The 16,883-nt window shown below is 46.8% G+C and overlaps 1 protein-coding gene across 1 annotated transcript; it reads left to right on the top strand.

Annotated features, from left to right (window-relative positions):
* Positions 1-15,340: 15,340 nt before the first annotated feature.
* LOC309416766 (tetraspanin-7-like) lies at positions 15,341-16,057 on the top strand (the record flags this gene model as incomplete). The annotated part of the gene is made up of 1 exon (XM_082014126.1): positions 15,341-16,057. The coding sequence occupies one exon, from the start codon at positions 15,341-15,343 to the stop codon at positions 16,055-16,057; it is 717 nt and encodes a 238-aa protein (XP_081870252.1).
* Positions 16,058-16,883: the final 826 nt, after the last annotated feature.

The following is a 16,883-nucleotide window of genomic DNA, read 5'->3' as shown; positions in this document are numbered from 1 at the left end:
CTTCAGTGATCTCTGGTTCTTAGAACCAGAGACCTGGTGCAGCATTAGCATTAGAATCAGCCCCTGAGCAGATTGCCAGGGAAGTCACCAGGCTGCTTCCTGGATGGGCATTTGTCTGTCCGTGTCGCAACAGGTTCTTAAGGACCTGCAATAACAAAGGATTCACCACTACCACCCAAAATACCCTACTGTTGAAAACCTTGAGCGCAGGAAGGTTGTTCAAGCATCCAATCTAAACTGGTGTTGGCTTGCATCCGAGCCCGGTGGCTCTTGCCCTCTGCACTGTGGGTCTGAAAGACAACTTTCTCCCCATGTTTTTGTAGCAGCCTTCAGCTGTTGAAACATTGTCACCTCTCCTTTTGCCTTCTCTAGCCTGCTGTGTCTTTTCTCCATGAGCCCCAGCCTCTGGGCTGTGGAGGTGGTGCCAGGCCGCAGGCTGGGGCCAGCACTGCATACCGCCTGGAAAACGCGCTTGAACCCTCCACCGCTGCCACCTTCCCCAGTTCGGCAGGATCCTTTAGATTACCTCTGGTGTTCCACGCACATGAGCAAGGCGGCGGCAGCGTGACCACTGCCGTCTGCGCTGCAGGAGCTTGCAGGGGCCAGCGGGGATACCGACAGGCCGGGAAACAAACTTGGTGGCCTTTGGTGACCCTTGCTTCATGTTTGCCGAATAATCCTGACTTCAGGAAGTGTGTGCCATATTTGTGTTCCCATTACCTGGCTCCTTTCAGGGATTTCTCTGTAAATCGTAAAGGGCAAGGTCTTAAAAATGTTCATTTGGTAAGGGAAGGGACTTCATCCCTCCCTCGCTCTCCTGTCACTTGTGGTGACTAAAGTGTTCACCTGGCAGCCGTTTTGCCAGTCAAGGACTGACACAGCAGAGCTTTCTGGAGAGAGAGCGTCCCGCAGGCCAGCCCCGCAGGCCAGCACCAGGGCCTGTGAGACCGGAGAGCTCCGGGCGCCGCCGGCAGCCCGCGCGGAAAGCAGGGAAATATTGGCGTTGCTGCCCAGCCCTGCGAGCCGGGCGGTGCGAGGGGCGGCGGGGAACCGTCCCGGGGGGGCGCTGCCCGGGTGGGCGGCCGCCAAGGGCCCGCCACCCCCGCAGGGGGCCCGCGACGGGCAGGCGGGCGGGCACGGGCCCTGCCGCGGAGCTGTGGCGCCCTCTGGCGTCCTCCCGCCGTCAGCGCCCCTCGGGGGTTCCGCGAGCAGCAGCGGGGGGCAACCCCTTCCCCTCCCCCTTTTTATTTTCTGGCGTGATTTTCGGAGAGACCACCCATTTCAGGCTGTGGGCGAGATGAAGAGAGACAGGTGGAATGACCGGTAGCTCCGCAGAATTTATTTGACCGACTTCCTTGGAAGAGAGACAGATTTGTCCTGTTTCAATCTCAACCGCTGCCTTTTTGTTACCATTCAGAAAAAGCATCTGCCGGCCAGCTCTGATATACTTCATTCCCTAAGCTCAGGGGTGTGGAGTATATTTATTGCTCCAAAATAGCATCATCTAAACTGCATGCAGCATGCTGAGAGGGAAATGAAAGTGTGGTTCTGCTGCGAGCAGAAGGGATACGGCCTTTCTCTTATTTGTGCAGAGATGGCCACGGCAGGGCTGAGATTGCAGGTTGCCACATCAGAAGATTGCCAGCCAGACCCACCGCCCTGCACGCTGCCAGCGTGTCTGCTCCTGAAGGCTACAGCAGTGCTGAGAAGGTCTCAGAGTTGTTCCTTCAACGCTGCTTCGACGGCTGCGGGTTGCTGTGCGTGGCTAGAACCGGCTCCAGCAAAGCTGATCTGGTAAATTAGAAGAGCCAAAACACACACTGGACTGACTCAGCTGCCTCTGGACTTTACAATTTACCCTTAAATGTTGCTTGATGCTTGGGGCCAGTTCATTACGAGTGGTGGCTGTGAAGGGAAACTGGTCGCTGTGAGCGATGCTTTGGTACCCACTCCAGGTCCGGCCCCAGCTGCTGTGCTGGAGGCGGCGGCGTGGGTGCAGGCAGGCGTGCAGCCTGCGGTGTGCGTGTGGAAGGGGATGGTGCGGATGGCAGAGGCGGAGGAAGGGCTACAACCCCCTTGTTCTTCCTCTGCATCTTCCTCTCCCCCCTCCCATTAAATTTGCAGCTGACCTGCACAGCACAATGCTGTGCAATGCAGAGGCACTCCAAGTTGCTGTGAGTAACACAGCTTGGGCAGCAGAAGGTGTTATCTGTGTCAGCACAGGGCTGTTTTTGGGATTGTTTGTGCGGGAGGCACGCGGAGCAAGCAACGCAGCATTGCTGTGACAGTGAGATGGATGTGGGAGACACGCTTGGCTTTCCTCATCCAGGGAGAAGGATCGCCCGGGAGGCAAATCAGAGCTGGTGCTTCTCTACAAAAAAGGCTGGAAAAGAAGGTAAACCAGAGATGTGTCCCTGTGAGGGAGCCTAGGATTGCACAAGTTAATCTTTGTGTTCACCGGAGGAAACCAGAAGTCCCACAACAGAGCCTAATGCCTGGAAGACAAGAAGAGACAACAGAGCTATTATATATGGTCTTGTTCCTACACAGGAACAATTAAATCACACAGTGCTATCTTCAACTAATAATAGGCTGGATTAGAGCTACAGAGCAGAAAAGTCTGGGCTAAAGCCAATTTGCAATCCTTAATGCACACCAGTCTGCCTCAGATTTGAAAGCTGTATGGCATTATGGGAGACTTTGGTTGTAATCCCTGTAAATAAACAAATGAGTAGAAGATAAAGGCCGGATTATGAAGCATTGAAAATCACTGCTGATGTCAATGCCAGATGTGGACACAAGGAATAACAGGATGGGTCCAGAACCTTGGTTTAAGGTTGTATTGAGAACCCTGATTTAGCAACGGGACTTTTCCGTTAAATTCCTTCCTTCTCACAAGCCTTGGGGTGTACGTAAAGACTAACAGCTTGTCCTACAACAAATTGAGCAGGGTGCTGCCTGCTTTCCCCTGACTCCCCGGGGGATCGTTCAAAGCAAACAGCAAAGTAATCTGGAGTAGGTGGTGCAGTGGCTTCCCCACATACAATGTCCATATGGGGAATTAGTCAAAGTGCTGTAATCAACTTGCCTGCTCATCAACTCCTCCATTTGCATGAGCTCTAAGACTCCTGATGAGTACATGCCTTCATTTAAGGACAGGGCTTGCACAGCTGATGTCCGTGGCAAAGTTTTGTCACACTTCAGTGTCTCAGGACCTGGCTCCAGGAGCTTGCTGCAAGTGGGCTAAGGCTGGAGAGCATCAATATTATTAACATTGTATTTCCTTCAATTGTGTCATTTGATTTAAAAAAAATCAAGCCTGACACATGATTACAGCCCCTTTATTACTAATGTCTGGAAGTACCCTGATTCACAAATTCCACCTGCTTTTGCCTTCATAGATTAGATGGGAACAGTGCTTAAGTCCTGAAAGGTCCCTTCATAATACCGTTCTCCTGAAAAAGTTAAGTAGCTAATGAAATCATTAGCCGGACTTAATCTTACCTTGTGTTTGTATACATGTTTCAGTAGCAGGGAATAATTGTACAATGCAGAATCAGAACCTAAAATCCAAAGTTACAGCTACTGCATACCAGAGTATTCGATTACCTCCCATGGATTTGAGTCAAAATGTCAGTTCCTGTCCCTGTGTCCTCTAATAGACCTTGAAAGGAGGAGGTGTTTGTTCAAATTTTCTGCAGAAAATCCTGGGGCATACACCTAAGGATAAGAGTGATGAGAAGGAAGGAGACATCTCAAGAAAGGGAAGTGGTCCTTATTTGCTTTGTTGAGCTTAAGCTGAAGATGTGGAACAGGGGGGTCTTGAGCATGCTTATGATCTGGACAGCAATTTCATCTTAAGCCAAATGTTTTCTGAGAAAGTGGAGAATTTACTGGGGAGACGAGGCCAACAAGTTTGAAAAGGACTCTTTTTGTTAGGGAAAAGAAGAGGTGAAGACTACCATATGGCCACAATGGACAGCTTCCTTCCACCTGCATTAGGGCTCTTGGTCCTGGTAGAGCAGTTTAAAGAGTTACCACCCTTCCATCAGAGTTTAGTGCCCCTAATGAACTTGTGAGGGCTTATGCAAATCCACCCTACCTGGCATGACAGTGCCCTAGAAGCACTCTTGTAATCTGTTCCTCCATCTCCAATGAGAATCTATGAACTAACAGCAGTAACTTCCTAAACCACTTGCTTAAGGACTACCTGTGTCCTGCAACAAAATTCCTCCACCTGAAAAACCCAGCCAGGTTACTGCCTAAATTTGCTGCTCTTCTTGGGAAAAGAAAACAAAACTACAACAGTATAAAAATGTATGATACCTATGGCCTGGACATCATACAAAATAAATTGTTTTAAAGCAGTGCTCACAGATGGCACACTAGAGTTAATGTCCATGTCTTCTAAGTGTTCTAATAAACATATTGACCTTGGGCTCCTTTTCTTGTGTAGTTAACCTTGCTACTAGCAGAAGACTGTGAAATAATACTACTTAGCTGCGAAAGAAGTTGACGAGACACACCAAGGCAGAGGACTTTGCGAGCCCACAGATGGTAAATATCGTTGCCAGGAGCTTTACTTGACACGATAAATGTCCTGTTGACATGTCTCAGAGCTGCCATTACAAAGCAGAACCATTTGTGATACAATATTTACAAACAATTGGAAATGTGACTTAACCCAATTTAAATTTGGAACTTATTTTCACACGTGTGGAGATTCCATATCAAAAGTGAAGTTCTTCACAAGCAAACTTGTCTTGGGCATGGTAATAATGATCAGAATTGTGTGTGAGATCTGTGAGCCATATCTGGATTTTTTCCTAAGTACTTTCAATAACTGAGCAAAAAGATGAGAGGCATGGGTTCCCAGGTTGTCTTTTTCTTTTAATGAGATAGCTGTCTACAAAGCTGTCAGAGAACAGGTGAAGGGGGAAAATTACAGAATCACAGAATCATTAAGGTTGGAAAAGACCTTTAAGATCAAGTCCAACCATCAACCCAACACCACCATGCCCACTAAACCATATCCTGAAGCACCATGTCTACACGTTTTTTGCACACTTCCAGTGGTGGTGACTCCACCACCTCCCTGGGCAGCCTGTTCCAATGCTTGACCACCCTCTCAGTAAAGAAATTTTTCCTAATATCTAGTCTAAACCTCCCCTGGTGCAACTTGAGGCCATTTCTTCTCATTCTGTCTCTAGTTACTTGGGAGAAGAGACCAACATCCTCGTCACCACAACCCCCTTTCAGGTAGTTGTAGAGAGTGATAAGGTCTCCCCTCAGCCTCCTCTTCTCCAGATTAAGCAACCTCAGTTCCCTCAGCTGTTTGTTCCTCGTAAGATTTGTTCTCTAGACCCCTTACCAGCTTCGTTGCCCTTCTCTGGACATGCTCCAGCACCTCAGCACCCTTCTTGTAGTGAGGGGCCCAAAACTGAACACAGGATTCAAGGTGTGGCCTCACCAGTGCCAAGTACAGGGGCACAATCACTTCCTTACTCCTGCTGGCCACACTATTTCTGATACAGGCCAGGACGCTGTTGGCCTTCTTGGCCACCTGGGCACACTGCTGGCTCATATTCAGCCGGCTGTCAACCAGCACCCCCAGGTTCTTTTCTGCTGGGCAGCTCTCCAGCCACTCCTCCCCAAGCCTGTAGCATTGCATGGGGTTGTTGGGACTCAAGTGCAGGACCCGGCACTTGGTCTTGTTAAACCTCATACAGTTGACCTAAGCCCATCGATCCAGCCTGTCCAGATCCCTCTGCAGAGCCTTCCCACAAAGCCTTCCTACATTAGAGATTGTTTAGAGAAGTTTACAGGTCTTGATTCCTGTGTTTACTCTGGCTTTGCATCAGCCCAATACTGCTGCACTCAAATTTGGGCTTGCTTTTAATGAGTGACCTTTCCACACTGCGAAGAATCAAGTGTTATATGCGTAGAGGTTTGCTCTGCTGTATCTACTTGCTTACGAAGAATTAGAATATTGTTCTGTAGCAGAAATCCTCCTTTAGCTCGAAGATAAAAGGTTGTCTTTTGAATCTGTAAGATTCTGTAAGGATGGATTTTACTGTATTTTTTATTTTAGGGAAGAATTAGGCATCCCTGAGTTGACTGCAACAGTCCTTGTTCCTCATCAAGGGTATAGGAAGAATAGTGTACAGTTAAGATTCACTGCAAATTTTGAATTCATTACTTAAGTAAAATAAGAATTCTTTTTTTCTTCAGTGTTGGATACTATAATTTTCTTATAATATTCTTTCATTAGTTTTGATTTGTTTTTCAAACCTGGATTAATCTATCTGCATTATACCCTGTCGAAGGAGATGATGTGAAATTTTACAATGAGGAACTGTGCACTAATTTCAGGTAATCCATCTGAGACATTGAAGGTTTGAGTATTTTTTTTTGGTCAGACTATTTAAAATTAACACTATAAGTTAAAAATAAACATGTTCACAGCTCAGCTTCTACTCACCGTCTCCTGGACAAGATGGGCTAGTCCTAATGGGAAGACTAGGGCTGTCTCCAGATCTCATTCCTCTTCCTCTCCTTCTGATTTCCAAATCTTGACTGCTTTCCTGCCCCTACCCAATTTATTTTGACTGGTATGTTCAAATGGCCTGTAAGTCCATTTTCCAGGTCTTTCTCACAACTTACTGTCATGTCACCCCTTTTACCAAACTTTGTCTTTCGGACAAAATTCTGTCATTGCATTTGCACCCATTTCACCCCACTGCCTGCTTGGGTACCATCAGCAGGAACATGGAGAGCACAGGAAAATTAGAATTCCAGTACTTGGCCAAAGGGGATGAGGGTAGCTAAGAGCACAGATTTCAGCGAAAAAAAATGAAAACTGATCCTGGACCATGCTCAGAAGATACCTTCAGCAGTTCCAGACAAAATCTTGACCGAGGAAGTATGAAATAAGGTTGCAGAGATTTATAGTTTGCCAAATTTAACAAGCTTCATGTGAAAATTACAGAAAAAGTCCTTCTTAGTCCTTTGCCAGCTTTCAAGTTTGTAGTCTAAAGCCTGGAAGTGCTATAGGAAGATGGCTGAAATGCTATTTTTAAAGGAGAAAAAATACCATTTTTTACCTTATCTTCTTGTATCTTAAACTTGTTTTTTAAACAGTTTTTGTGGAACCATTGTTGCTGGAAGTTAAAAAAATTGTATTTCAGGCTTAGATGAATATCCACCCTGGAAAATTTCAGCTCAGGTAGTTGAAGACCAGTAACCTTAATGGGCATGAAAATTGTCTCAAAAAAGGAGGAGAGTATTCAGCAGTCCTTCCTGTAGGAAAATCCAGGAAAACTGCCTGTAATCCTCACGTTCACTATCAAGCTGGTGAATGCTTTATTGCACACAGGCAAGCTATATAATTTAATGAATAGTGCAACAGACATTTTTCAAAGAAAATCATAGTAAGAATGTATAAGATTTTACCGTCACAGGGGAGCTCAACAAGATTTTTCATGTATGAGGGGTGATACGGAGGCCGACAAATTATTGCCTCGATTAAGGCAATGATGCCAGTGTGATGTGTTGTTTGCACACAGATTGTTTCCTTTAAATAAGGCTTTCCTGACCTTTACAGCAGGTAAGAGTGATGCTTGCTTGAGGACAGCATACTCCATGTGAGCAATTCAAGGAAGTTGTAAAAGTCCACTGATCCGGACCCCAAGGCTTGGAAAATCCTCCAGTGCTCTAATGTTGTATTACAGAAATGCCCTAACCGCTCACCTCAGCAAGGACACAGGTTTCAGTGACCCCAGGATAACAGTCCTGTGCCCCATGACGTTCTTTAGCCAGTCCACAGACTGTGGTCACCTTGTCCTCTACCTGTGATGGCATTATCTGTCAAATCCTGGAAACATGGCAGAGATAAAGAAGATACAGGTGCAGGTATGAATCAGCCAGTACACATGGAATAAAATCATAGAATCATAGAATAGTTTGGGTTGGAAGGGACCTTCAAAGGTCGTCTGGTCCAACACCCCCCGCAATGAGCAGGGACATCTTCCACTAGATCAGGTTGCTCAGAGCCCCGTCCAACCTGACCTTGAATGTTCCCAGGGATGGGGCATCCACCATCCACTCTGGGCAATATGTGCCAGTGTTTCACCACCCTCATCATAAAAAATTTCTTCCTTAGATATAGTCTAAATCTGCCCTCTTTTAGTTTAAAACCATGACCCCTTGTCCTATTGCAAGAGGTGCTGCTAAAATGTTTGTTCCCATTTTTCTTATAAGCCCCCTTTAAGTACTGGAAGGCTGCAATAAGGTCTCCCTGAAGCCTTCTCTTCTCCAGGCTGATCAACCCCAACTCTCTCAGCCTGTCCTCACAGGAGAGGTGTTCCAACCCTCTGATCATTTTTGTGTCCCTCCTCTGTTCCAACAGGTCCTTGTCTTTCCCATGCTGAGTGCTCCAGAGCTGGATGCAGGACTCCCAGTGGGGAATACCTACCTTTTTATTTGACCTCAATTTTCTGCTGGATGCTTCATCTGTGGCAATTATCCATGGGATTTCCCAATTCTTGACCCAAGGACCCAGAAAACATGAAGCCTGCCTGTAACCAAGTATTTCTTCTCCCTACTAACCTTGAGCCAAGTAGGAAGCAAGGAACTACTGGTAGAGATTTGTTGATTCTTACACGTTACAAGCAATGTATTTATCGCCTCTATGTATCAGGCTGTGTGCATAATAATTTTCATATAATCAGCAAATGACAGATGTTCATTCTATAAAGCTACGCTTACAATATTACTAAAAAGTCTACTGTTCACAGATTAACATATCAAAATAATATTACATGGTGTATTGTGGTCTGTCATATGCATCCACAGATCTTCTCCCTTACACCACTATCCTGAATCAGCATTTGTGAACTGGAAGCCTCCAGCATTGTGATAAAAGTAGACAGAGGGGTGGTTGTGCTATGCCACATGACTCCCTAATTTACCCTCATTTATTTTGTTTTGAATTGGCTAGTCCACTATTAGTATAGTGGCATTTGTTTAAAATAAGACAGGAAAAGAAAAGGGGTTTTAAAAAAGCAAGGTATTGAATTTTCAAAACCAGCAAAGGTGGTACAAAATTACACCAACCAAGTGAAAAGAAGAATAGATTTTTGCTACTGCAGATCTTGGAAATCTCCCTCGTACATGGAAATCCGTATTGATAAATGTAGGTAAGTATTACATGAATGTTGCCTTGCTAAGTACTCTTAACTGCTGTCAATATGCACATTACACAGATCCCAGTATGTGAAATACTTAATACCCTCAGGTCCTAATACAACAGGTGGAAATTGAGAATTAACAGTAAACCTTTTTAAGATCAAGCGTAAAATTTGGCAATGTTTAACCTTGTCTTGCCTTCCCATTGCTCCCTGCAATGAAAAGCCTAAAAACTTACTTCTTTTTCAATTCCTCTGCCATGGTATTTTGGCAGTCTTTTCCACCTATCTAGCCTGCATACTATTTGGATATATTAGTGTTGAAACACATCTGATGTTCAGCACGTAATAATTTTCTGTGGGGTAGCTGTAAAGTGCATTGAATTTTCCTTGAGAGACTTGCTCAAGGCATGGATCATATTATCCTCTGTAGCTATGGGGAAGCCAAAGCTAAAATTAAATTTTGTGCTTTACTTTAAGGTTAAAAAACACATTAAAAGCAAATCATTAATCCAAAGGAGCTCTGATAGTTGCTATTAATAGAAAAGTAGCTGATCTGTAATAGAGATTGTATACCTGAGTTCCTAAAATAAACTCCGTGTGAAAAAAATAGCACTCGTGCTATTACTGTTGAAGTCCATTCCAAGAAACAGCAGGCTGAGTTCTGCCTTAGGATCACCCTTGCTGCAGGCGAAGGCGTCTGGTGCTCAGCTGTGCAAGCTGGCAGGAACCCCACCGGTCTGCGCAGGCTGCGTCCCTCAGTCTCACCGATAGCGCAGAAGCAGTTTATCCAACATTTCCTCTTGGATCAAGGGTTTGCGAAGGGGCCAAGACTAGGTGGTATTTCATAATCTATTAATTTTCCCTTGAGGGACTTGCAGCTGGAAGTCAGTTGTGTTATGAAACTTTAACATATTCCCTTCCCAGAGTTGATGGGCAGATCAAGGGGAAATTCTCCCTCCAAGTCCATCTTCTTTTCCCATCCAGCCTGGACTTGCACCAGATCCATGCTGCACTGCACTGCGAGAATGTAAAACTATGAGTTCTGTTCCATGTGATTCAATTTAGAATAAAGTTATCATTCAGTTTTACATAAAAATAATTTCAATTGGATTTTGATAACTTTCCACACATTGAATAACTGCTTTTCCTGTTAACAGTTCTATTGAATTCAATGGAATTGAATTTATGGTGTAAGAGATCATTCAACATGACAGAGCACCACAAAATCAGACTTTAACATAAGAAATCTTTTTGTTTTGTATTTACAAGGTTCCCACCTAGTAGGCATCTTGTTCATGGGAGGAGCTCTTAAGCATATCACCAGACAAGAAAATACCAACAATAAATAGTTGCAACATCAAAAGTGTACTGGTATAACACCAGTAGGACACTGTGGTGGCATCACAGGCGTTCTAGTTTTCCCCCAAGGTAAATAAAAGCAGGTACTTTGGCAGCTATACTACCTCTGTGTGAGTCATGATGTGAAATCTCATCCAGGTATCTAAGGAAAGCACATTTGTGAACACTAAACTAATACTGCTTTTTTGAAGCTGCTCTTGCTACCCGTATTCTTATGGTAAAGCTCCTAACTACCTAATCTTGCTCTCTGTGCCAGAGCTACCTTTAAATAGCCATGAACTGGGGACCACAAAAGGACTTGGTTTCCCTGAGAAGCCATGAAGAATCCCTGCATCGTTTTTCTCTCTGTTATGGACTGATTGGGAGTAGTCACTTCAGAATCGCAAAAAAAAAACCTCAGGGAGAAAAAAATCACAGAAAGCAGAGATGGAAAACTGTATTAAATCATCATGCCTCTGCCAGGGAAGAGCTGTAACACTTAAGGCATGCCCATAAAAAAACAGTAAGGAAAAAGGAAAATTCATGCTTCAGGCAGACTGCTTTTCCTTGCCAAATAGTATTGCAAAGAGCAGCCTAATTAGCTATCTGCTATCACCCCCAGATCCTTCAGATGCACTGTTTGGCAGGTTTCTTCCTGCCGCCAAATGCCAGTTTTCTCTAAGATACATTAGTTTGCATTTTCTGAGGTCAATCTCACTGTATTTGCTGCCCATGTTTGTAACCACTCTTTGATAACTGGCATTGCTGCTCTCACGGGCAGGTTAGGCACTTCTGGATCCTCACTTCTTATGGTATTTCCACAGCACTTTGCTTTCCAAAATGACGTGGAAAGGAATATCACTTCTCTTTCATCAAACTGTCAGTCCACATATCACATGTGGTATTATGAACGGTTGTTCACTACTATGATTTCATGAGATTCTCTAGCAGTTTTCTTACTAAGGTATGAACATATTTTATGATTCTGCCAATGTCTGAAAAATCAAGCTATTCTAGTCAGGTTATTTTTCAGACACGGAAGCTGTTCCATTATTTATGGCTTCAAGTATACTCAAGGAGCCCAATCCTATCTCCTTTACTTATCCAAACAGTTCCAGCGGCACAGCTTACGAGAATGGGCAGAATTTGGCCCTCTATACCCATTTCACCCTGGTTAAGTAAAGCACCGATGTTGATATCATCTGGCATCTTCTAGCACTGAATGCTTAACATGATTTTTGGAGGAAGTTCAGCACTTAACTTCCAGTGAAACCCATCGTTAATGTGCACCAAATGCTTCACAACAGCACCGATAGATCATAAAACATCTTTACGGAGATACTTTTAGGTTTCTGTACCCTTTGCATCATCCTTCATCTCTGACACATGCTAGAGGAACTTGAGTGGCAATAGAGCTGCCCATATGCCCTACATTTTGACTGCTCCTACCTGGCATAATGCACCCCAAGACACCTGCACAACCCTGTTTTAAAGCTACGTTGCCTAGCTGCTTTCACTGTAAGGAAGGGCAAGGGTAACAGAAAACGCCACTTATTGGTGTTCTCTCTGGTGTTCTTTATTGGTGTTGAAGCCAAATGTGGCTTCAAATCTGAGACAGTATCCAAGAGAGTATTCACAGGTTTGTCCTGTGTTGTGGTTTAACCCCAGACAGTAGCTCAGCCCCATGCAGCCGCTCGCTCATTCCCCCATGGTGGGACGGGGGAGAGAATCGGAAGAGTAAAAGTGAGGAAACTCATGGGTTGAGATAAAGACAGTTTAATAGGGAAAGCAAAAGCTGCGCACACAAGCAGAGCAAAACAAGGAATCCATTCACCACTCCCCATGGGCAGGCAGGTGTTCAGCCATCTCCAGGGAAGCAGGGCTCCATCACACGTAATGGTTTCTTGTGAAGCCAGATGCCATAACTCTGAACGTCCCTCCACCCCTTCCTTCTTCTTCATCCCAGCTTTATATACTGAGCATGACGTTGTATGGTATGGAATATCTCTTTGGCCAGCCTGGGTCAGCTGTCCTGGCTATGTCCCCTCCCAGCTCCCCGTGCACCCCCAGCCTGCTCGCTGCAGGCCAGCACGAGAAGCTGGACTGACCTTGACTGCTTTGCAACAACTCAAAGCATCAGCACGTTATCAACATTTTTTCATCCCAAATCCAAAACACAGCCTCACACTAGCTTCTGTGAAGAAAATTAACTCTATCCTGGCTGAAACAGGACATCCTGAGAAAAGGGGCTGTATCCGCCCATTAGCACTGGCCAACTTAGCTAATCTAGCCCTTCTCCTATGGGTCTCAGCTGTCTGCGATCCAGGACCTGGTTCTGATAGCACCAGCTCCGAGAAATGTCTGAAAAAATTGCTCTGTTGTGAGAAAGGACACAGAATCATGTGAAATCAGACGGGCAAAACGGCAGCAGCTGGTTTTGAGATGTGGATAGTTAGGAGTTTGAGGATTCAAAAGGAAAAAACACTGCTATGAAAACGTGTAAAATCCTATGAGAAAAAACAGGTGGCTGGAAGATGGCAACGCAGCAATGATCAGCCCATTCCAAGGACAGCAAAGACTTTTCCCTACACGGCTGACAACTGCCTGGCCATCAGAGACTCACTGCTTCAGAAGAAATACAGCTTCAGGGATGTCACCTTCAGAGCTTCCCAACACTGTATGTTCACTTAGGTGTGGAAACCTTTTAGCCATTGGTTATGAAATTCTGTCCTGACAAATTCCATACCTGCAGACAGCTAGTTTGTCTTTGCCATGAGTTTTTATTCTTCACTTTGGATATTAGTCACATAATTTAGTGCTAAAATGGGTAATATAATGTAATGTACTGGGGAGTACTTCTAGAACATGGAAATCATCATTCCTAAATCATTGTGACAGGAATATCTGAGAGTCAAAGGAACTAGCTCAGACTTGGTCAAGAAACTGATGAAGAGCTTAATCTTGTACAAAGGAAAAAGAAGAGAATCTGTAAAATGTGGGAATGATAACAGTCTCCTGCTAATTAAATTATTAAGGCCTCTAATAAAGAACAGATTATGTTTCAATGATGATTATGCTATATTAATTATTTGATAACTAAGTTAACATGTGATACATAAAGCACTTCCTTTCCTTTCATGATTCTGTAACAGAAAGAGATGAACAAAATTTTTTCTCAAACTTCCACACAAAAATTACCATTGGAACACCAATAAAACCTTAGAATTCAGTCCCAAAAGAGTTTGATAAAGATGTGAACAACAGGGTACTCTGACCTGATTTTCTGGTATAAGTATTTCATACACAAACTAAAAACCCCAATTTCAGTCAAAGTTATATCAGTGGAAATTGAAACGAGAGCAGTATTGTCCTAGGATGAGGAATTACAGAAAAAAACCCAACTGACAGTTTGAAGTGCACAGTGATCCAGTAAACTGCACAGGCTAAAGATCTTTCACCAACTAATGAAACTGTAATAATAAACATTTTACTAAAACATTTTAAAAAATATAAACATTTTCTAGAAGTCTGATCATATATTAGCATATAACAAAATTAATTCTTTGAGTACCTGAAGACATGAAAGTCAACTCTGTGTCTCACAATGCCTTTGAGTAATTTCTGTATTCAGTGCAAAGACCCATAGTAATGAAGATGGTACAAACTCTTGAACCGAAGGGTACAACATACCTCATGTGGTGTTGTTGAGAAATGCCAAAGAGAAATCGGTCGCTTAGTGTGGTCAGACTCACTAAGGAATGAATTACCACTAGGGATGCTAATTCTACCTCTGCCTGAGATCCTACCTCATTTATGGCTTCCTTTTCATCTTTTATTTACCTGGCTTGTAGCAGTACCTTATCTTTTGCCAATGAGGTGCCACGGGTGGTGGGATCTCATATCAGACCTTTCTGGGCCACTTGTTATATAGCAGAATCTGTCCATGGACATTCCTGCACGGCCATTTAATGCCTTCTCTATGGCTCAGTGTTACCACTGGGTAAATCAAGTGAATATTTAACAGAGACAGGCCACTTGGAAAATAGTTTCCAGCTGGGAAAAATCAAGGCTGACTGAGTGACTGACCGTGTAGTTAGTTAATATCCAGGTACGCATTTATGCCTGTTTCTAGAAAGTGTCCTAATGGCACAGCTTGATGCAGTATAAGAAATAGAAACAAAACCTCGCATTTAATAGACTTCTCATGCTTCCTGTGGATTATTTGTGGGTTTGTTAGGTGCTACTCCTAATGTTTACAAGAAGTTTAGTCCCTTGCCCAGGGTAAGCCTGGGCCGCAGCATATTCCAGCAAATGCTAGTTTCCAGCTTCCAGCTTGCTTTTCAGCGGCGGGCCGGCTCGCACACCCTCCCCCCGTTACCGCACCGCAACCCTCGGAAAGGAGACCCGAGGGGCGCGTACGCGCCTCTCCCGCCGGCCACCGCCGGTTGCGGGACCTGCACCGAGGTGAGGCGGCCGCTGGTTTAAAGGAGGACGGCACGGGGAGAGGGGAGGGGACCCCCGGCGCGGCCCGGCCGGCCCGCCCGCCGAGCTCCGCAGCGCCGACGAGCGCCGCCGCCGGCCGCGCCCCCGCGCCGGGCGCTGAAAAAGGGGACGGGGCGGAAGAAGCTTTGCGACTCGCAGCGGCCGCTTGGCCCCGCACCGAGGGCCGCCCGGGAGAGCCGTCGGACCGCGCCCGAACACCGCCAAGGCGCCCTCTCCTCCACGCCCGGTGGCACCGACGGCCTCGGCACCCCCTCACCGCGACCGCGCAGCCTGCCTGCCACCGCCGCGGGCTGCCAGGGCCTGAGGGCACCATGACCATGCTCAAGCTGTCCCTCATGGCCTTCAGCTTCATCTTCTGGGCAGCAGGGCTGACCATGCTCATCATCGGCCTCTGGGCCAAGGTGTCCCTGGGGAGCTACCTGGCACTGTCGGCCAACGACTACCCCAGCGCTCCTGCCATCCTCTTGGCCACCGGTGCCGCCGTCATTATCTGGGGCTTCCTGGGCTGCTTTGGTGCCGCCACCGAGCACCGGGGCCTCCTGCGTGCTTACAGCGCCTTCCTGACCACTGTGCTGGCGGCCGGGCTGACGGCGGGGCTCTCAGCGCTCCTCTACCGCCAGAACGTTGCGCAGGGTTTCCGGGAAGGGCTACGCCAAGCCCTGCTCACCTATGGAGAGGATGAGGGCATGGCGGATGCCCTGGATGCTTTGCAGCGCGCCTTGTCCTGCTGTGGTGTGGAGAGCTACCGCGACTGGCTCACCTCGCCCTGGGGACTGGAAGAGAACGGCTCGGTGCCCCTCAGCTGCTGCCGGGCCCGCCGGGGCTGCCAGCGCAGCCCACCCAACGCACGTGGGCTGCACCGCGATGGTTGCTTCAGCAAGGTGTCGGCCTTTGTCAGCAGTAACATGTTTTACGTTGCCACGGCTGCCCTGGGGCTGGCACTGCTGCAGCTCATCGGCATTGTGCTGGCCTGCCTGCTGGCTGCCCGCATCCCTACCCACCTCCTGGGCATCGCCACCCCATGCTGAGACCCCCCAGCCCTGCCCCTTATCCCTTCCAGCTCCTTCTTACCCCCAGACCCAGGTGCACCCCACTGGGAAAACCTTCCCTTCATATTCCCCACTTCCACCTGAGCTTTCTTCTCCAGACTCTGTTCCTCCTCTGGAGCCTGTGTCAGATGCATCAACGCTACTGGCATCCACAGCCCCTCGGAGCTGGGAAGGTGCCTCCTGGCCTGGCTGTGTCCCCTGCAGGGCAGCAGGTCCCCACTGCCCCCCTGGAGCCTCTGGGCCACTTCTGCAGGGTGGTGTCAGCATGGACAGGCATCACACCTGGGTCAAGGCTGAGCGGTTTTCTGGGTGGTGTGAACATCCCGAAGCACCAATATGGGAGCCAGGGAAGAGGAGAGGGCCTGGGAGAGCAAGAGAGGTGCCTCTCAGCATTTACACTGGGTGAGTGTTCTCGTGAGACTGGAAAATGATGTTACTGTAAAACTGCTGGAGTACACAAGGGGCAGGTCAGGTCTGGGGACACCCAGGCGGCCATGCTAGCAGCTGCCATCAGGGGCTTCTTGAGGGACTGCCCAGCAGCGTGCACCCCACTGCCGCAAAGATTTCCTACCTTCATTGTGTATCCGGCTGCCATGGGTGCTTTTCCCACTGCGGTGTTTCCGACGCTGATCTCTGTCTAGAGGTGGAGCTGCAGCTCGAAGTGCTACTACTCCCTCCGTCAGTGTGCCTGTCCTCTTAGCCAGTGCTTCGCTGCTTCTGTCTTTGCAGGGCTGAGAAGACCTTAAACCTGGGTCCGTGGCATAGAAGAGGATGGCAGAAGCCGTGGGATCAGACCTGACTAGGG

This window comes from Phaethon aethereus, assembly GCF_964289735.1.
Source record: "Phaethon aethereus genome assembly, chromosome: 1".
Classification (NCBI taxonomy): domain Eukaryota; kingdom Metazoa; phylum Chordata; class Aves; order Phaethontiformes; family Phaethontidae; genus Phaethon; species Phaethon aethereus.
The sequence above is the reverse complement of the archived record's forward strand: the minus strand, read 5'-3'. Positions and strand labels throughout refer to the sequence as shown.